General features: G+C 44.4%; 1 protein-coding gene across 2 annotated transcripts; it reads right to left on the bottom strand.

Annotated features, from left to right (window-relative positions):
- Positions 1–238: 238 nt before the first annotated feature.
- LOC106594140 (mitochondrial dicarboxylate carrier) lies at positions 239–20,720 on the bottom strand. 2 transcript variants are annotated; one of them, XM_045690770.1, is made up of 11 exons: positions 20,184–20,720; positions 12,815–12,934; positions 9,393–9,507; positions 8,252–8,300; positions 8,096–8,137; positions 7,866–7,909; positions 7,560–7,630; positions 7,033–7,125; positions 6,636–6,713; positions 4,947–5,003; positions 239–2,295 (listed from the first exon to the last, which is right to left on the bottom strand). In XM_045690770.1, the coding sequence occupies exons 1-11, from the start codon at positions 20,271–20,273 to the stop codon at positions 2,194–2,196; spliced, it is 861 nt and encodes a 286-aa protein (XP_045546726.1). In that variant the 5' UTR covers positions 20,274–20,720; the 3' UTR covers positions 239–2,193. The 2 variants fall into 2 exon arrangements, with proteins under 2 accessions (XP_045546726.1, XP_045546727.1); XM_045690771.1 differs by having other exon boundaries at positions 19,958–20,237.
- Between the last annotated feature and the right edge of the window lie 1,233 nt (positions 20,721–21,953).

Raw genomic sequence — 21,953 nt, 5'->3', positions numbered from 1 at the left:
AAGGCCGTCAGTTTCTCTAGTGCGTTTCTGGTTCAACGTCTTCCTGATATCTTGAAGAGAACCACATTTCATAGCTCCTCACCAGGCGATGAGTGAAGACTGAGCTTCAGATCTGAAGAGCGCTGCTCACGCGACCAACAGGGGGAGACAGTATCAATAATCAGACAGACCTTGGACACAAGTCAGCAAGGAGATCTATTAGGTTCACCCCCAAGCCCACACACACTCCACACTCACAGAGAGTGACAGTTATTATTTATTAGTATTTTAATTAAAAAAACAATCTACAAAATACAGACCCATACATGTACAGCCGCACAGAGCTGGGTTCAGTACAAAAACAAATGCATGAAATGAAATGTATGCATTCACTACTGTAAGTCGCTCTGGATAAGAGCGTCTGCTAAATGACTAAAATGTAAAAAAAAAATCTACAATCTCATTTCCATTCCTAGAGATTGTGTGTGTGTGTGTGTGTGTACAAGGGGTGGTTCCCAACACCACTCTTTGATAATGGCCTATCAAATACAGTCAAACAATTAACTGAAACACAATCTCACAGTAGCATTTATGAATGAATCCTCTCTCATTCACACGGAGACATACCTGTCTGTTAATAATCAGTCACTCATTCATAATGACCAGTCTCCCAAACACACACAGTACCATGCTGCCCCCTGGAGGCTACAGGGGAAAAGGCATCCTGACTCACTGGAACTCACGGTGGGTGTCCCCCCAAATGACCCTATTACATACAGACAACTGCCTAAAGTTACCTGTAGGTGTGTGTGTGTGTTTAATAAAGTGCCTTAAAGCCAGCAGTTTCATCCAGGTCCCAGTAAACAGTATCTCTCTCTAACTCACAGTATCTCTAAATGATCTCCTATAGGGCCCTATGGGGCCTGGTCAAAGGTAGTGTACAACCTATTCACTATACGTCTCTTATCTCTGTCCAGTTATATCTCGTGGTCACATTGCCCTTAGAGGGAATTTCTACTGTTGTCCATAACCACAGATATAGGATCAGATCACCCAGCACCAATAATAACTTTAACTGGTAGGGGGATTCAACTAACGTCTGACCCAGAATCAGTGCCTAGGGGCAACTTCTGTTTAGTACCTCTGTCTGTAAGCATGTGATAGCTTTATAGCCATGGTGTTATGGCATTATAACCTGTTATGCAGCATCCCTTATAGGCAGGAATAGGACCGTCACCCAATGCCACTGTTAAGTGTCTTCCTCGCTCGAGGGCTCAACAACAGATGTATTAACTAGTCAGCTCGGAGATTCGACACGGCAACCTTTCGGGTTACTGGCCCAACGCTCTTAACCTCGAGGCTACCTGCTGCTGTTACAGTGTTATGAACAGGAACAGGGCCCTTTGTCACCGTCACGCCCCGATGTGACAGTATCTGAGATGGTAGAGGAGTTCCAGTTAGAACGACAATGTTATAGTGATCTACAGTCACACCAGTAATACATTATAGTAATACTTACTACTACACTGTTAGTAATACACACTACTACTACAACTAGTACACCGCTAGTAATACATACTACTACAACTAGTACACTGCTAGTAATACATACTACTACAACTAGTAATACATACTACTATAACTAGTACACTGCTAGTACTACATGAGGACTGGTGTGGTGTGGAATGAAACTGATTTGGGTGATACATACATGATGATGATGATGATGATGGTGGAAGGCTACAGTATAAACACATTAACACTGCCTAAGGAGTGAACTCAGGTGACACTATGTCCCCTACACAGATTAAGGGTAATAAGTAATGCGCTACATAGGGAATAGCGTGTGATTTGAGGCGCAGCCCCCATTGAGAATGGCACTATTGATGATGACAGACGCATGAAGATGATGTCACAGCAGGGTTTGACTGGCGTTGCTATGACAACTCTTCCTGTGGACAAGGCTGGGATGGTGCAGGTGTAGGCAGTTCCTTCGTAGTCTTTTCCACTGGTGATTGGTTGATTTCCAGAGCAGGTGAAAGAGGGCCGGGTAGGATAGCATAGCAGACATTCCATCCCTACATCCACCTCTCTGTGTGATTGGACAGCGCAGGGCGATGGGGGGGTGTGGCACCTTGGCAGTGACAGGGGATTGGTTGGCGTTGGCAGGAGACGGGGGGTTAGTGGGTAAAGGTCGTAGGTCACGGAGCGTGCTCAGGAGATGACGACGATGCCGAAGTTGTTCTTGAGCTGCTCTAGGAAGATGAAGGTGAGCACAGTGTGAGGAATCAGACGGATCCCTGCAGGAACAAGACCCTGCAACGCCATTGGACAGTTAGTTAGCATTCTGACACCTCATTGGACAGTCAGTCAAGACCTAGTCAACATTGTTACATGTGATTGAACATTGGGCACTTCGTCAAGACCCTGATGTGTAAATGGCCAGAGAAGACCTTTACCCAGGATTCTCCTTAGCCTTCATATATACGTTAAGGTAAGGCCCAGCCTTCATATATACGTTAAGGTAAGACCCAGCCTTCATATATACGTTAAGGTAAGACCCAGCCTTCATATATACGTTAAGGTAAGGCCCAGCCTTCATATATACGTTAAGGTAAGACCCAGCCTTCATATATACGTTAAGGTAAGACCCAGCCTTCATATATACGTTAAGGTAAGACCCAGCCTTCATATATACGTTAAGGTAAGGCCCAGCCTTCATATATATACGTTAAGGTAAGGCCCAGCCTTCATATATACGTTAAGGTAAGGCCCAGCCTTCATATATACGTTAAGGTAAGACCCAGCCTTCATATATACGTTAAGGTAAGACCCAGCCTTCATATATACGTTAAGGTAAGACCCAGCCTTCATATATACGTTAAGGTAAGGCCCAGCCTTCATATATACGTTAAGGTAAGACCCAGCCTTCATATATACGTTAAGGTAAGACCCAGCCTTCATATATACGTTAAGGTAAGGCCCAGCCTTCATATATACGTTAAGGTAAGACCCAGCCTTCATATATACGTTAAGGTAAGGCCCAGCCTTCATATATACGTTAAGGTAAGACCCAGCCTTCATATATACGTTAAGGTAAGGCCCAGCCTTCATATATACGTTAAGGTAAGACCCAGCCTTCATATATACGTTAAGGTAAGACCCAGCCTTCATATATACGTTAAGGTAAGACCCAGCCTTCATATATACGTTAAGGTAAGACCCAGCCTTCATATATACGTTAAGGTAAGGCCCAGCCTTCATATATACGTTAAGGTAAGACCCAGCCTTCATATATACGTTAAGGTAAGGCCCAGCCTTCATATATACGTTAAGGTAAGACCCAGCCTTCATATATACGTTAAGGTAAGACCCAGCCTTCATATATACGTTAAGGTAAGACCCAGCCTTCATATATACGTTAAGGTAAGACCCAGCCTTCATATATACGTTAAGGTAAGGCCCAGCCTTCATATATACGTTAAGGTAAGACCCAGCCTTCATATATACGTTAAGGTAAGGCCCAGCCTTCATATATACGTTAAGGTAAGACCCAGCCTTCATATATACGTTAAGGTAAGGCCCAGCCTTCATATATACGTTAAGGTAAGGCCCAGCCTTCATATATACGTTAAGGTAAGGCCCAGCCTTCATATATACGTTAAGGTAAGGCCCAGCCTTCATATATACGTTAAGGTAAGGCCCAGCCTTCATATATACGTTAAGGTAAGACCCAGCCTTCATATATACGTTAAGGTAAGGCCCAGCCTTCATATATACGTTAAGGTAAGACCCAGCCTTCATATATACGTTAAGGTAAGGCCCAGCCTTCATATATACGTTAAGGTAAGACCCAGCCTTCATATATACGTTAAGGTAAGGCCCAGCCTTCATATATATACGTTAAGGTAAGACCCAGCCTTCATATATACGTTAAGGTAAGACCCAGCCTTCATATATACGTTAAGGTAAGGCCCAGCCTTCATATATATACGTTAAGGTAAGACCCAGCCTTCATATATACGTTAAGGTAAGACCCAGCCTTCATATATACGTTAAGGTAAGACCCAGCCTTCATATATACGTTAAGGTAAGGCCCAGCCTTCATATATACGTTAAGGTAAGACCCAGCCTTCATATATACGTTAAGGTAAGACCCAGCCTTCATATATACGTTAAGGTAAGGCCCAGCCTTCATATATATACGTTAAGGTAAGACCCAGCCTTCATATATACGTTAAGGTAAGGCCCAGCCTTCATATATACGTTAAGGTAAGACCCAGCCTTCATATATACGTTAAGGTAAGGCCCAGCCTTCATATATACGTTAAGGTAAGACCCAGCCTTCATATATACGTTAAGGTAAGACCCAGCCTTCATATATACGTTAAGGTAAGACCCAGCCTTCATATATACGTTAAGGTAAGACCCAGCCTTCATATATACGTTAAGGTAAGACCCAGCCTTCATATATACGTTAAGGTAAGACCCAGCCTTCATATATACGTTAAGGTAAGACCCAGCCTTCATATATACGTTAAGGTAAGACCCAGCCTTCATATATACGTTAAGGTAAGACCCAGCCTTCATATATACGTTAAGGTAAGACCCAGCCTTCATATATACGTTAAGGTAAGACCCAGCCTTCATATATACGTTAAGGTAAGACCCAGCCTTCATATATACGTTAAGGTAAGACCCAGCCTTCATATATACGTTAAGGTAAGACCCAGCCTTCATATATACGTTAAGGTAAGACCCAGCCTTCATATATACGTTAAGGTAAGACCCAGCCTTCATATATACGTTAAGGTAAGACCCAGCCTTCATATATACGTTAAGGTAAGACCCAGGATTACAAGATCAGTTAGAAACTCTTGTCTCTGTCAGAAAGACAGTCACACAGAGTGAAGGTTGTTAGGCTGGCCTGCTAGGTGGGTTTCTGGGACTGCCAGTGTGTGTCTCACCTTGTAGAAGGCCATGGGTCCCTCTTTAGCCGTCACTCTCAGACAGTGTATCACACCCTGAAACACACACACAGTTACATGGTGAGAGTGAGTGAGTGAGAGAGAGGGATGGATGGAGAGACGAAAGAGAGAGAGGGATGGATGGAGAGACGAAAGAGAGAGAGGGATGGATGGAGAGACGAAAGAGAGAGAGGGATGGATGGAGAGACGAAAGAGAGAGAGGGATGGATGGAGAGACAAAAGAGAGAGAGGGATGGATGGAGAGACGAAAGAGAGAGAGGGATGGATGGAGAGACGAAAGAGAGAGAGGGATGGATGGAGAGACAAAAGAGAGAGAGGGATGGATGGAGAGACAAAAGAGAGAGAGGGATGGATGGAGAGACGAAAGAGAGAGAGGGATGGATGAGAGACGAAAGAGAGAGAGGGATGGATGAGAGACGAAAGAGAGAGAGGGATGGATGAGAGATGAAAGAGAGAGGGGGATGGATGAGAGATGAAAGAGAGAGGGGGATGGATGAGAGATGAAAGAGAGAGGGGGATGGATGAGAGATGAAAGAGAGAGGGATGGATGGAGAGATGAAAGAGAGAGAGGGATGGATGAGAGATGAAAGAGAGAGAGGGATGGATGGAGAGATGAAATAGAGAGATGGATGGATGAGAGATGAAAGAGAGAGATGGATGGATGAGAGATGAAAGAGAGAGATGGATGGATGAGAGATGAAAGAGAGAGATGGATGGATGAGAGATGAAAGAGAGAGGGATAGATGGAGAGATGAAAGAGAGAGGGATAGATGGAGAGATGAAAGAAAGAGGGATAGATGGAGAGATGAAAGAGAGAGGGATAGATGGAGAGATGAAAGAGAGAGGGATAGATGGAGAGATGAAAGAGAGGGATGGAGAGATGAAAGAGAGAGGATGGAGAGATGAAAGAGAGGGAGATGGAGAGATGAAAGAGAGGGGGATGGAGAGATGAAAGAGAGGGGGATGGAGAGATGAAAGAGAGGGATGATGGAGAGATGAAAGAGAGAGGGATGGATGGATGAAAGAGAGGGATGATGGAGAGATGAAAGAGAGAGGGATGGATGGAGAGATGAAAGAGAGGGATAGATGGAGAGATGAAAGAGAGAGGGATGGATGGAGAGATGAAAGAGAGGGATATATGGAGAGATGAAAGAGAGAGGGATGGATGGAGAGATGAAAGAGAGGGATAGATGGAGAGATGAAAGAGAGAGGGATGGATGGAGAGATGAAAGAGGGATGGATGGAGAGATGAAAGAGATGAAAGAGAGAGGGATGGATGGAGAGATGAAAGAGAGGGATAGATGGAGAGATGAAAGAGAGGGATAGATGGAGAGATGAAAGAGAGGGATAGATGGAGAGATGAAAGAGAGGGATAGATGGAGAGATGAAAGAGAGGGATAGATGGAGAGATGAAAGAGAGGGATAGATGGAGAGATGAAAGTGGGAGGGATAGATGGAGAGATGAAAGTGGGAGGGATAGATGGAGAGATGAAAGTGGGAGGGATAGATGGAGAGATGAAAGTGGGAGGGATGGATGGAGAGATGAAAGAGAGAGGGATGGATGGAGAGATGAAAGAGAGGGATAGATGGAGAGATGAAAGAGAGAGGATGGATGGAGAGAGGATGGATGGAGAGATGAAAGAGAGAGGGATGGATGGAGTATCTTACTGAGTATTCTCCTTTAGAGTTCATCAACCTGGTCTTCATCACATCTAGAGGCTGACACAGGAACGTAGCACAGCCTCCCTACACACACACACACACAGACAGACAGACAGACAGACAGACAGACAGACAGACAGACAGACAGACAGACAGACAGACAGACAGACAGACAGACAGACAGACAGACAGACAGACAGACAGACAGACAGACAGACAGACAGACAGACAGACAGACAGACAGACAGACAGACAGACAGACAGACAGACAGACAGACAGACAGAATTTGTTTTCTTTGAGTTATCAATGAACAATGTCATTGTTATCATATCACATTCTTCTGGTTTCTTATCCAACCAGCACTCTGCACTATTTTAACCAATAAGAAGCCCGGTTACTCACAGCGATGAAGCTGGACAGGAAGTGTGTGAGGATGTTATCTCCCATGAAGCCTGAAGACAGCACCAGCTGTTTAGCCTGGTCATAACATGCCAACTACAGAAAGAGGAGGGGGAGAGAGAGAGAGAGAGAGGGGGAGAGATATAGAGAGAACGAGAGAAAGATGGAGATAGGTACAGTGATAGACAGGGAGATGGAGGGTGAGATGGAGAGAGAGAGAGGAGGGTGAGATGGAGAGAGAGAGAGGAGGGTGAGATGGAGAGAGAGAGAGGAGGGTGAGATGGAGAGAGAGAGAGGAGGGTGAGATGGAGAGAGAGAGAGGAGGGTGAGATGGAGAGAGAGAGAGGAGGGTGAGATGGAGAGAGAGAGAGGAGGGTGAGATGGAGAGAGAGAGGAGGGATGGGTTACACATCAATAGATAAAGAGAAGACCTAAATACAACCAACTAGTGTCTCTCTCCTAATCTATACAATCTACTGCTATACGTAACGCTAATAAACTTCATTTCCCAGGGTGCCGTGCGGTCGTACCTGTCCCACGGTGACCAGAGCTCCTCTGCTGGAGGCCATGGTGGCTCCTGAGAACAACTTCCTCACCCCCTCTACACACAGGTCAGAGGGGAGGTGTCAGGGGTCACACAGAGGGGGGGGGGGGGGGGGTAATGAGCAGGGAGCAGCAGAATACAAACTGTAGCAATTTTTTTTAACAAAAGCTTTCTATCGTTCTATGTTTTATAAAATGTTTTGCATTGGAGTGACAGTGTGTGGCTTCCTCTCTAAACTCATAACTGGTCTCTTGTCATTTCATCTTTTTAAGTACAAATCACACATTCCTACCTTCTCTGAAGACCCTGAACAGACCGTCCACAGCATGTTTGTAGCTGAGAGAGAGAGACACAGAGTTACACAGAGAGAGAGACAGAGAGTTAGACAGAGAGAGAGACAGAGAGTTAGACAGAGAGAGAGAGAGAGAGAGAGAGAGAGAGAGAGAGAGAGAGAGAGTGAGAGAGTTAGACATTGTCAGATCAACAACATATCATGTATTCTGAATGGTCAGAAACACTCACTTTCTCCTCAGTTCTGGAGGTAGTTTAACATCATTCTGCATCCTGAGGGGCAAAACTAGTATATTAGTTAAAACATCACAATAATATACACCATAACTATTGAATAACTATCATAAAATGCAAGAGAGTTGTGTGTTAACAAGGTGTTTCTCTCACCTGACGTTCACCATGTCTGCAGGAGTGCCAATGAACCCGCCAGTAAAACCTAGAAGCATGAGAGAGATTAGTGTGTGTGTGTGTGTGTGTGTGTGTGTGTGTGTGTGTGGAAGTGTTTCATTATTATTGTGGGGACCAGAAGTCCAAATGAGAATAATAAAATAACAAAGATTTGACCAACTGGGGACATTTTGTTAGTTAGTCCCCACAAGGGTCAAATGCCATTTCTAGGAGTTTGGGGTGAAGGTTAGAGTTAAGTTAGGGTTAAGTTAGGAGCAAAGGTTAGTTTTAGGTTTATAGTTACAGGCTGACTACACCGCTCGCGCCGCGTGCGTGAGCGTTGCAAAATACATTTAGAAATCTATATTATTCAATTATTGCACCCACACTGCTCGCGTGCGCCAACGAGCTCTGCGTTGCCAAGCGATAAAATACAAGTCAGTTCTATTGGTGACGCAGATCGCGCTGCAAGTCCTGCCTCTCCCATCTCCTCATTGGTTTATAGAAGCAGGTACCCACGTGCATTTCCTCATTGGTTATACCCACGTGGGGTGACTGAAAGACGAACGAGGTCAGTGGCGGTAATGCACCTAATTTATGAATGTTGACAATCGCAATTTAAAGTCAAGAGAAGAAAAAGCCTGGAAGGAGGAGAGATGACTAGAAACAATTCGGTTGACCGTTTTATGTGTGGATTAATTGTCGGAGTAGAGGACCTTGTGCATTTCAGGTAAAATAACAACTAAATGTTTATATCCCAGGACAAATTAGCTACCAACAGCAAGCTAGCTAGCTAAATTGCCATACATGTTTAATGCTTTTCGACCTGTCCCCAAATTAATGTAATTGGTTCGGAGTTAGTTTTGATATTTTAACCTATGTGTCATGATCGCCTTTGGTGTGGGGGGACAAAATAAACTTATGCACGATGGCGCACGCGTGCAGCCGGTTTGGGTTCCGTGTTAGGGGTAAGGTTAGGGAAAATTGGATTTTGAATGGGACTGAATTGTCTGTCCCCACAAGGTTGGCTGTACAAGACTGTGTGTGTGAACATTACCCTTAGACTGTGACAGTGTGTGTGTGTGTGTGTGTGTGTGTTCAGCATACATGCGTGTTTGAGCAAGCCTGTGTGTGTCCCTACCTCCGAAGGCCCCCAGCAGCACCTTCTGGTAGAAAGGCATGGGCCCCTGGTTACTGCTGCTCAACATGTCTCTGACTGTCTCATAAATAGCAAATCTAGTTAGAGAATAGGACATCTAGAGAGAAGAGGGAGGGAGGGAGGGAGGGAGGGAGGGAGGGAGGGAGGGAGGGAGGGAGGGAGGGAGGGAGGGAGGGAGGGAGGGAGGGAGGGAGGGAGGGAGGGAGGGAGGGAGGGAATAGTAGAGGGCAGAAGAGAGAGAAAAAGTACAACAAATTGAAAAAAAGAGCTGACATTCTAGTTGTGTCATAGCTTCAACCCACCACTAGCTGAAACCCATCTATCACAAACAGGAAACAGCTCCTCTCCCGAGTGAGATGTCAATAGAGGCGTTAACAGGACGTTTCAACACCCCAACCAGGTTCCCCTAGGTACAGATCTAGGATCAGCTTCCCCTCCCTCAATTCCAACCTTAACCAGTAGTGTGGAAAATGCTAAACAGACCAAAGATCAGTGTCTATGGCCAACTTCACACTACACCAGCTTCCTCACTGTGTTACCATGGTAGCCAACTGACATTCTTACTATCTTTATATAGAGAATTTCCTCTGATGCAATACTGCCAGAGGGGTTACTAACTTACACCAATGAAACAAACTGGATCCAGGTGAGGCATTGTGTGCATCCAAAATGGCACCCTACTCCCTATATAGGCCACTGCTTTTAACCAGAGCACAGATTATCAGACCATTATCAACACAAACATTATCCTCTTAATGTGTGGATAAAACATGTATTTCTGCTAATACTCTTAATGTGTGGATAAAACATGTATTTCTGCTAATACTCTTAATGTGTGGATAAAACATGTATTTCTGCTAATACTCTTAATGTGAATGGATAAAACATGTATTTCTGCTAATACTCTTAATGTGAATGGATAAAACATGTATTTCTGCTAATACTCTTAATGTGAATGGATAAAACATGTATTTCTGCTAATTCTCTTAATGTGAATGGATAAAACATGTATTTCTGCTAATACTCTTAATGTGTGGATAAAACATGTATTTCTGCTAATACTCTTAATGTGAATGGATAAAACATGTATTTCTGCTAATACTCTTAATGTGAATGGATAAAACATGTATTTCTGCTAATACTCTTAATGTGTGGATAAAACATATATTTCTGCTAATTCTCTTAATGTGAATGGATAAAACATGTATTTCTGCTAATTCTCTTAATGTGAATGGATAAAACATGTATTTCTGCTAATTCTCTTAATGTGAATGGATAAAACATGTATTTCTGCTAATTCTCTTAACCTGTTAGGGCTAGGGGGCAGTATTTGCACGGCTGGATAAAAAAAAATGTACCCGATTTAATCTGGTTACTAATCCTACCCAGTAACTAGAATATGCATATACTTATTATATATGGATAGAAAACACTCTAAAGTTTCTAAAACTGTTTGAATGGTGTCTGTGAGTATAACAGAACTCATTTGGCAGGCATAACCCTGAGACATTTTCTGACAGGAAGTGGATACCTGATGTGTTGTATTACCTTTAAACCTATGCCATTGAAAAACACAGGGGCTGAGGAATATTTTGGCACTTCCTATTGCTTCCACTAGATGTCACCAGCCTTTACAAAGTGTTTTGAGTCTTCTGGAGGGAGATCTGACCGAACAAGAGCCATGGAACGATGATGGCCCATTAGACACCTGGCGCACGAGTTCATGTTGGGTACCCTCGTTCCAATACGTTATAAAAGAGTATGCATTCGTCCACCTTGAATATTATTCATGTTCTGGTTAAAAAAGGCCCTAATGATTTATGCTATACAACGTTTGACATGTTTGAACGAACGTAAATATATTTTTTCCCCTCGTTCATGAAGTGAAGTCCGGCGGGCTTAGATCATGTGCTAACAAGACGGAGATTTTTGGACATAAATTATGAGCTTTTTTGAACAAAACTACATTCGTTATGGACCTGTGATACCTGGAAGTGACAGCTGATGAAGAGAATCAAAGGTAATGGATTATTTACATAGTATTTTCGATTTTAGATCTCCCCAACATGACGACTAGTCTGTATCGCAACGCGTATTTTTCTGGGCGCAGTGCTCAGATTATTGCAAAGTGTGATTTCCCAGTAAGGTTATTTTTAAATCTGGCAAGTTGATTGCGTTCAAGAGATGTAAATCTATAATTCTTTAAATGACAATATAATATTTTACCAATGTTTTCTAATTTTAATTATTTAATTTGTGATGCTGACTAGACTGCCGGTTATTGGAGGGAAACGATTTCCTCAACATCAATGCCATAGTAAAACGCTGTTTTTGGATATAAATATGAACTTGATAGAACTAAAAATGCATGCATTGTCTAACATAATGTCCTAGGAGTGTCATCTGATGGAGATTGTAAAAGGTTAGTGCATCATTTTAGCTGGTTTTATGGTTTTGGTGACCCTGTCTTTGAATTGACAAAACATTACACACAACTCTTGTAAATGTACTGTCCTAACATACTCTAAATTTATGCTTTCGCCGTAAAACCTTTTTGAAATCGTAAAACGTGGTTAGATTAAGGAGATGTTTATCTTTCAAAGGGTGTAAAATAGTTGTATGTTTGAAAAATTTGAATTTTGACATTTATTTGGATTCAAATTTGCCGCTCTTGAAATGCACCTGCTGTTGATGGAGTGCACCACGGGGGGGGGGACGCCTGCGTCCCACCTAGCCCATAGAGGTTAATAATGTGAATGGATAAAACATGTATTTCTGCTAATAATCTTACTGTGAATGGATAAAACATGTATTTCTGCTAATACTCTTAATGTGAATGGATAAAACATATATTTCTGCTAATACTCTTAATGTGTGGATAAAACATGTATTTCTGCTAATGCTTGATAGGACAAAAGACAGAGTCTAGTGTTTTCAATTGCTGATGGAGAGAAAAGCATACTGGAATATAATACTGATCCTTCTGCCTGGAACACTCAGGTTCTATATACCTATCTCTGGAATAGAATACTGATCATTCTGCCTGGAACACTCAGGTTCTATATACCTATCTCTGGAATAGAATACTGATCATTCTGCCTGGAACACTCAGGTTCTATATACCTATCTCTGGAATAGAATACTGATCATTCTGCCTGAAACACTCAGGTTCTATATAGCTATCTCTGGAACAGAGTCCATACAGCACTAATGGAACTATCATTACAGGATTACACACTCTCTCTCTGTCTCTACCACACACCCTCTCCTTCTCCCCCACCCACTCTCTCTGTCTCTACCACACACCCTCTCCTTCTCCCCCACCCACTCTCTCTCTCTACCACACACCCTCTCCTTCTCCCCCCTCTCCACCACACAGCCTCTCCTTCTCTCCATCCTCCTACCTGTCTGCAGAGTGATGCGCTGAGTCCGTTGTACAGAGCCAGAGCTCCATCGTTCTTCACTACCTGCATGGCCATGCTCACCATCCCCATCTTCCCCTTCTGCTGGGTCTGCAGGTGGACCTAAAAAAAACACACACACACACACACACACACACACACACAATCATCATCATCATTACAAATACGATCAATATACTGTATCTTCATCATCATTACCATTCTCACAGTCAGTCATCAGTGTTTTTTGTGACTGTGGAACTGTCTCTCAGACAGACAGACAGACAGACAGACAGACAGACAGACAGACAGACAGACAGACAGACAGACAGACAGACAGAGACAGACACTAGCGTGACCGACAGAAAGCCAGACACTAGCGTGACAGACAGAAAGCCAGACAGAAAGCCAGACTGACAGAGACAGACACTAGCGTGACAGACAGTCAGACAGACAGACGCTGAGTGTTTATAGCTCAGCTGACCTGGTTGTAACTGTGGCGATCTGTGAGATGGTACATGATGGCAGGAATGGGCGTGTCACTGTGACTTATGGTAGAGATAAATCTAGATACACCGCCGTACACACCACACACACACAGGAGCTGTCCTTGAGGTCTATTATAGTTACTGTCTATAGAGCTAGTAGTATCATGTAGTAGTTAGTGTCTATAGAGGTAGTAGTATCATGTAGTAGTTACTGTCTATAGAGCTAGTAGTATCATGTAGTAGTTACTGTCTATAGAGGTAGTAGTATCATGTAGTAGTTACTGTCTATAGAGGTAGTAGTATCATGTAGTAGTTACTGTCTATAGAGGTAGTAGTATCATGTAGTAGTTACTGTCTATAGAGGTAGTAGTATCATGTAGTAGTTACTGTCTATAGAGGTAGTAGTATCATGTAGTAGTTACTGTCTATAGAGCTAGTACTATCATGTAGTAGTTACTGTCTATAGAGCTAGTAGTATCATGTAGTAGTTACTGTCTATAGAGCTAGTAGTATCATGTAGTAGTTACTGTCTATAGAGCTAGTAGTATCATGTAGTAGTTACTGTCTATAGAGCTAGTAGTATCATGTAGTAGTTACTGTCTATAGAGCTAGTAGTATCATGTAGTAGTTACTGTCTATAGAGCTAGTAGTATCATGTAGTAGTTACTGTCTATAGAGCTAGTAGTATCATGTAGTAGTTACTGTCTATAGAGCTAGTAGTATCATGTAGTAGTTACTGTCTATAGAGATAGTAGTATAATGTAGTAGTTACTGTCTATAGAGATAGTAGTATAATGTAGTAGTTGAGAGTCAGTGCAGATAGTAGTATAATGTAGTAGTTGTGAGATAGTAGTATAATGTAGTAGTTGTAAGATAGTAGTATAATGTAGTAGTTGTGAGTCCGTGGAGATAGTAGTATAATGTAATAGTTGCTGTCTACAGAGAAAGTAGTACCATGTAGTAGTTGTGAGTCAGTGGAGATAGTAGTATAATGTTGTAGTTGTGAGTCAGTGGAGATAGTAGTATAATGTTGTAGTTGTGAGTCAGTGGCGATAGTAGTATAATGTAGTAGTTGTGAGTCAGTGGCGATAGTAGTATAATGTAGTAGTTGTGAGTCAGTGGCGATAGTAGTATAATGTTGTAGTTGTGAGTCAGTGGCGATAGCAGTATAATGTTGTAGTTGTGAGTCAGTGGCGATAGCAGTATAATGTAGTAGTTGTGAGTCAGTGGAGATAGCAGTATAATGTAGTAGTTGTGAGTCAGTGGAGATAGCAGTATAATGTAGTAGTTGTGAGTCAGTGGAGATAGCAGTATAATGTTGTAGTTGTGAGTCAGTGGAGATAGCAGTATAATGTAGTAGTTGTGAGTCAGTGGAGATAGCAGTATAATGTAGTAGTTGTGAGTCAGTGGAGATAGCAGTATAATGTAGTAGTTGTGAGTCAGTGGAGATAGCAGTATAATGTAGTAGTTGTGAGTCAGTGGAGATAGCAGTATAATGTTGTAGTTGTGAGTCAGTGGAGATAGCAGTATAATGTTGTAGTTGTGAGTCAGTGGAGATAGCTGTAGATATGGTTGTGACAGTTATAGTGGTAGCAGTAGTTGGAATGTCACAATTACTGACATTCTCGTGTGTGTACAGGGAACAGGTTTTTTGTAGGTAATTCTCAGACTTCCTTTGAACTCACTCTCCCTCCCTCCTTCCTTATGTTTCTCTCTGACAGTGTAATGTATTGTTCTTCTCAGAGGGCTTTTTATCGACTGGGCTCTGCTCCAAGTGTGGCCTCCATTCGGCCAATCACGTCTCTCGCTCCCACCGGCTTATCAGAACTGTTTGAGCTCAAAGGCCGCCGAGGCCTTCAACTATGGAACACAAACAATCTCTCTTTCTCGCTCTGTCGCTTTCTCTCTCTCTCTCTCCCTCGCTCTCTCTCACCGTCCATCGCTCTTTCTCATTCTATTTCATTATTTTTCCTTCTCTCTCCATTCCCTCTCGCTAACTGTAAGTAACAGTCTCCCTCCCCCTCTCCCTCCATGTTTCCCTCTCACCCTGGTGTGAGTAGATAATAATTCACCCCGAGTACAGATGCAGATAGCTGGTTGCTGCAGGACCTGGCTGGTACTCAATAACCTCTCCAGTCAGGACACAGTGGAATGAGTGAACGAATGACTGAACCAACAAATAAAACAAAAGTGCATGAATGACCGAAGGAATGAACAAACTAAATCACTAATTCATTAAATAACTAACAAATAAGTGAGTGAGTTTTCTGACTATCTTCTCTGATGACTAGAGAAGATAGTCAGAATATAGTAAGTATCTTCTCTAATGACACTGAAAGTCAAAACTGCAGAGCTGGGGCCTTTTCCAAAAAGAACAAGTCAGCATTTAACCTCTGGCGTCCAGCTAGTCCTGAGTCACATCACCAACACACTGTTCCATTGTTACAGTCATGACTCAACAGCTTCTAATACTGATAGGAAGACAATGCCATAACTTAGATGTGGGTGCTAACTTGTTTCAAGTTAAACACACACACATTAATGAGCATGTACACAAACACACACACACACACACACACACACACACAAGATCCAGATCCTCCCCTCAGGTAGCAGAGAGAGGTAGGGTGTTACTAGGGCAACAGACTTCATGCCAGACTAAACAGGCGTAGTAACAACAGTATGTTGTTGGAACTAGGTCAGAGAGGAGAGGCACGGCTAGCTTCAGGACAAGAGAAGACGCTAGGCCAGGCTAGCTTCAGGACAAGAGGGGACGCTAGGCCAGGCTAGCTTCAGGACAAGAGGGGACGCTAGGCCAGGCTAGCTTCAGGACAAGAGGGGACGCTAGGCCAGGCTAGCTTCAGGACAAGAGAAGACACTAGGCCAGGCACGGCTAGCTTCAGGACAAGAGTAGACGCTAGGCAAGGCATGGCTAGCTTCAGGACAAGAGGAGACGCTAGGCCAGGCTAGCTTCAGGACAAGAGGAGACGCTAGGCAAGGCATGGCTAGCTTCAGGACAAGAGAAGACGCTAGGCCAGGCTAGCTTCAGGACAAGAGGAGACGCTAGGCAAGGCATGGCTAGCTTCAGGACAAGAGGAGACGCTAGGCAAGGCATGGCTAGCTTCAGGACAAGAGGAGACGCTAGGCAAGGCATGGCTAGCTTCAGGACAAGAGGAGACGCGAGGCAAGGCATGGCTAGCTTCAGGACAAGAGGAGACGCTAGGCAAGGCATGGCTAGCTTCAGGACAAGAGGAGACGCTAGGCAAGGCATGGCTAGCTTCAGGACAAGAGGAGACGCTAGGCCAGTCAATAATACAGTAGAAAAAATAAAATAAAAAGTCTATATACAGTGAGTGCAAATTTGGTAAACTAAGGGAATTAAGGCAATAAATAGGCCATGGTGACGAAGTAATTACAATATGGCAATTAAACACTGGAATGGTAGATGTGCAAAAGATGGATGTGCAAGTAGAGATACTGGGGTGAGGTAGATAAATGCAGTATGGGAATGAGGTAGATAGCCCATCTGTATACAGCCCATCTATGAACAGGTGCAGTGATCTGGGAGCTGCTCTGACAGCTGGTGCTTAAAGCTAGTGAGGGAGATGGGAATCTCCAGCTTCAGAGATTTTTGCAGTTCGTTCCAGTCAGTGGCAGCAGAGAACTGGAAGGAAAGGCGACCAAAGGAGGAATTGGCTTTGGGGGTGACCAGTGAGATATATCTGCTGGAGCGCGTGCTACGGGTGGGTGCTGCTATGGTAAACAGCAAGCTGAGATAAGGCGGGGCTTTACCTAGCAGAGACATGTAGATAACCTGTAGCCAGTGGGTTTGGCGACGAGTATGAAGCGAGGGCCAGCCAACGAGATCATACAGGTCGCAGTGGTGGGTAGTGTATGGGGCTTTGGTGACAAAACGGATGGCACTGTGATAGACTGCATCCAGTTTGTTGAGTAGAGTGTTGGAGGCTATTATATAGATGACGTCGCCGAAGTCGAGGATTGGTAGGATGGTCAGTTTTACGAGGGTATGTTTGGCAGCATGAGTGAAGGATGCTTTGTTGCGAAATAGGAAGCCGATTCTAGATTAAATTTTGGATTGGAGATGCTTAATGTGAGTCTGGAAGGAGAGTTTACAGTCTAGCCAGACACCTAGGTATTTGTAGTTATCCACGTACTCTAAGTCAGAGCCGTCCAGAGTAGTGATGCTGGATGGGCGGGCAGGTGCGGGCAATGATCGGTTGAATAGCATGCATTTAGTTTTATTTGCATTTAAGAGCAGTTGGAGGCCACGGAAGGAGAGTTGAATGGCATTGAAACTCGTCTGGAGGTTAGTTAACACAGTGTCCAAAGAAGGGCCAGCAGTATACAGAATGGTGTCATCTGCGTAGAGGTGGATCAGAGAATCACCAGCAGCAAGAGCGACATCATTGATGTATACAGAGAAGAGAGTCGGCCCGAGAATTGAACCCTGTGGCACCCCCATAGAGACTGCCAGACGTCCGGACAACAGGCCCTCCGATTTGACACACTAAACTCTATCAGAGAAGTAGTTGGTGAACCAGGCGAGGCAATCATTTGAGAAACCAAGGCTGTTGAGTCTGCCGATGAGGATGTGGTGATTGACAGAGTCGAAAACCTTAGCCAGGTCGATGAATACAGCTGCACAGTAATGTCTCTTATCGATGGCGGTTATGATATCGTTAAGGACCTTGAGCATGGCTGTGGTGCACCCATGACCGGCTCTGAAACCAGATTGCATAGCAGAGAAGGTACAGTGTGATTCAAAATGGTCGGTAATCTGTTTGTTAACTTGGCTTTCGAAGACCTTAGAGATGCAGGGTAGGATAGATATAGGTCTGTAGCAGTTTGGGTCTAGAGTGTCTCCCCCTTTGAAGAGGGGGATGACCGCGGCAGCTTTCCAATCTTTGGGAATCTCAGACGATACGAAAGAGAGGTTGAACAGGCTAGTAATTTCGGCAGATAATTTTAGAAAGAGAGGGTCCAGATTGTCTAGCCCGGCTGATTTGTAGGGGTCCAGATTTTGCAGCTCTTTCAGAACACTGCCGATCACTGCTACTCTGTGTCCCAAATGGCACCCTATCCCCTATAGGACACATAGGGTTCTGGTTAAAAGTAGTGCACTAATAACATGCTTACCGGTACACTGATCATTCTGCCTGAAACACTCAGGTTCTATATACCTATCTCTGGAACAGAGTCCATACAGCACTAATGGAACTATCATTACAGGATTACACACTCTCTCTCTGTCTCACACTCTCTCTCTGTCAGTGTTAATTATGCTGTGTTTGTGTATGGGTGTGTGTGCTGTATGGGTGTGTGTGTGTGTGGGACTCTCCAACAAAGTAATTATACACCTTTAGAGACTTTTCTTAGTAGGCGAGTTGAGACAGGCTGTCTAGGCTACAGTATCAACTCTACACACACCTCTGTCCAACACTAGCTCCTCCCACTACCCTCTGTCCAACACTAGCTCCTCCCACTACCCTCTGTCCAACACTAGCTCCTCCCACTACCCTCTGTCCAACACTAGCTCCTCCCACTATCCTCTGTCCAACACTAGCTCCTCCCACTACCCTCTGTCCACCACTAGCTCCTCCCACTACCCTCTGTCCAACACTAGCTCCTCCCACTACCCTCTGTCCAACACTAGCTCCTCCCACTACCCTCTGTCCAACACTAGCTCCTCCCACTACCCTCTGTCCAACACTAGCTCCTCCCACTACCCTCTGTCCAACACTAGCTCCTCCCACTACCCTCTGTCCAACACTAGCTCCTCCCACTACCCTCTGTCCAACACTACCTCCTCCCACTACCCTCTGTCCAACACTACCTCCTCCCACTACCCTCTGTCCAACACTAGCTCCTCCCACTACCCATACACATAAAGCGATCGAAGAGAAAGCATCTGGAGCAGGGTTTGAACCAGCAACCCTGCAGTTACAGGCCTGCCTGGTGGACTACCACCTGTGCCATAAAGGCCCAGACCTCTTAGTACACTCAAACACAGAGACGCTACACACAGGAAGCCCTAGAGTTAACAGCTGCTTTAAGACTGCTAGTTAGTCCTGTAATTCCATACCATGTCTATATAATTATACTACACACTGACCTACTTGTATGCATCTGTCATTATGTTGCCTGTTACACAACCATACTGTGCTGGCTCTGGTATTGTGGATTTTCCTTCACTTTCCAGGACGGTTCCACAAACTATGCTGGATGCATTAACAGGCCAGTACAGTTCAGCTTGGACCTGCAGTGTTAATCAGGCTTGTTAATTAAGCCTACACACGCTATACCGCACACAGGCCTACTGTAGGGTTAGGATATGTCATTCTGTGTGTGCTATTCTTGACTTCAAGATGACCCTGGTCTGTACATGCTCAATGACAACAGTAGAGCATGTGGTTACTACTACTGTGAGTTATCCGTAATATGAGACGGCTATAACGCTACAGTTCGACTAGGCCAAACCCTGTTTACTCTGCACCGTAGCGGCGCGGTGAACCGGAGAGCTCCCGCGGGACACAGACTACACACACACACACACACACACACACACACACGCGTGACTAAGCTAGACGAGAGAGAGAGGGAAAGAGAGAGAGAGAGAGAGAGAGAGAGAGAGACTGACCAACTTTAATTTTCCGTCCTATTTTCTCCAATCATCAGCAGGGCGCTGTGTTCAGTTTGGATAGATCCCAGTAGCCCGTTTAGTCTTTTATAACATAGGATGAAATTAGGGCAGATGTTGTCCCTAGTTTCCCAGGTAAACAGCTGGCTGACTAGCGGGCCTGCAGCCTCCGTAGGTCGGCTATAATCCTGCTAGGGGGTTATAGGTTTCTCTCTCCAGCACTTACTTTGATGAGGTCCAGAGGATGGGTGCAACAGGCAGCCCCGCAGGAGGCGAGCCCCCCGAAATACCACCGCGACATCCGTTTATCGGTCATATTCCCCCCCGGCTTTATATAGTCCTACTGCTCTTCACTGAGTCCAATTCGATCCAGTCCAACAACGCAGCTGGCCAGAGCCAAGCTCCCTTTCCGCCTCGACACGCAAGTAGATCGGCGCAGCAGTCTGTGCTTTCTGGTCCTCTCTCTCTATCTCTCCGCGGGTCGAATGGAGGATAACCTCGTTAATCTTCAAATTTGCCGACGCCACCGACGGACTTTGAGTTCCGGTGTACGCATACACACGCAAACCACATCGTGCGTGTGTGTGTGCGTGTAGGCAATTTTACAGAACGCGTGATAGGAAATGGATCGACAGAGAGAGAAGAGGGGAGTCGCAGTGTGTGCACGCGCAGCCAATTGCTACCCGGGGCTGAGGAACTGCCTCCTCGGGCTCGAGCTAGCCAGTCCGTCGCCGCTCGACTATTTCTTTTCTGCAGGTTGTTTTTGCAAACGTCAAAACTGAAAAAGTCACCGGTTTCTCTAGTCCCCTCGTTGTTCTTAAAGAGACAGGACACCCTCAAGTCGTCAGCTACCCAACCAGACACAGTGTACAAGTACTCTGTCGCTTTAAGGGAAACCTTCTCCAACATTCTCTAGCGAGGAAACTTTCTTTTTCAACGGAGTCAAGCGGCGATACATTGTATCCGTGATAACGAATGGTTAGATGAAACCATTTGAAACTGGTTACAAAGTATCTATTCTGCTGTTATTGTTCCCCGCACTTTCTGGCATTGCTTTTGACCGAGAGCTGTTCGTGTCATCCGTCACAGATGCAATAACATCCGCATTGACTGTAGCCAAAATGTAACCCATTACACGTGTCTTTTTCAATGCAGTCGTCACTTGGCAGCCTGTTGGCGAGCGTTAGACAATACCTAGAGCCGTTTCTCAGAAGGCTACTAAAACAACACATAACCATGTAAAAGTACAACTGGACATCTTATGTCAAACACTTCACCGTGTTTAAAAGCCACCGTTGTTCCCAAAATGCCTCTATGTAAAGCTGACCTCGCGCCAGCTCGCCTCGCATTCCCCAGGACAAATACTCATCAGAACATTGTTAAAGAGTCACACAGAAGGCCACATGCCCTGTGTTTAAATATACACTTTCAATTAGTTGTTATTGTGTGTGGGATAGAGGTGGTGGTGCAAGTTGACCCAATCTGTGAGTGTGCACGCTCCTGACATGGTTGGAATCTCTTTGCGCACTGTAACATTCCTGTCTGGTGCAAGGAGTTCTTTTTAAGCGCTGGAACTTTGGTCACTGGTCCAAATTAACATGCCCTTACACACAGATACTTGTCTTGAGGTCACAACAAGCACATAGCATTTGATAGGCTAGTCCAGGTTCATTGAATTTAACATTGCTTAACTGTGTCTGACCTTTTCAACCAAAAATGTAATGTCCATGTCTTGTGCTCATAAGGAGACTAGTTAACTGGTCTCTTCTTTGCTTCCCTGAACATAGAACAACTCACTACGGAATGTGACCCTTTAAAATCCCCATGCTGTTTCAGTAACAATGGAGATGCTTGTCCAGTAGGGGATGCATCTCAATAGTCTGGCTTGGCTTCCTAACCTTTTCTGTCTCCTTTCCTTCATCTGCATAGAGCATGAGATAACTTGACAAATGCCCATTAGCCATCCTTCACATTGCTATCTGTATGCTATCCTATC

The sequence above is a fragment of the Salmo salar genome, chromosome ssa12, assembly GCF_905237065.1.
Source record: "Salmo salar chromosome ssa12, Ssal_v3.1, whole genome shotgun sequence".
NCBI classification, from domain to species: domain Eukaryota; kingdom Metazoa; phylum Chordata; class Actinopteri; order Salmoniformes; family Salmonidae; genus Salmo; species Salmo salar.
The sequence above is the reverse complement of the archived record's forward strand: the minus strand, read 5'-3'. Positions and strand labels throughout refer to the sequence as shown.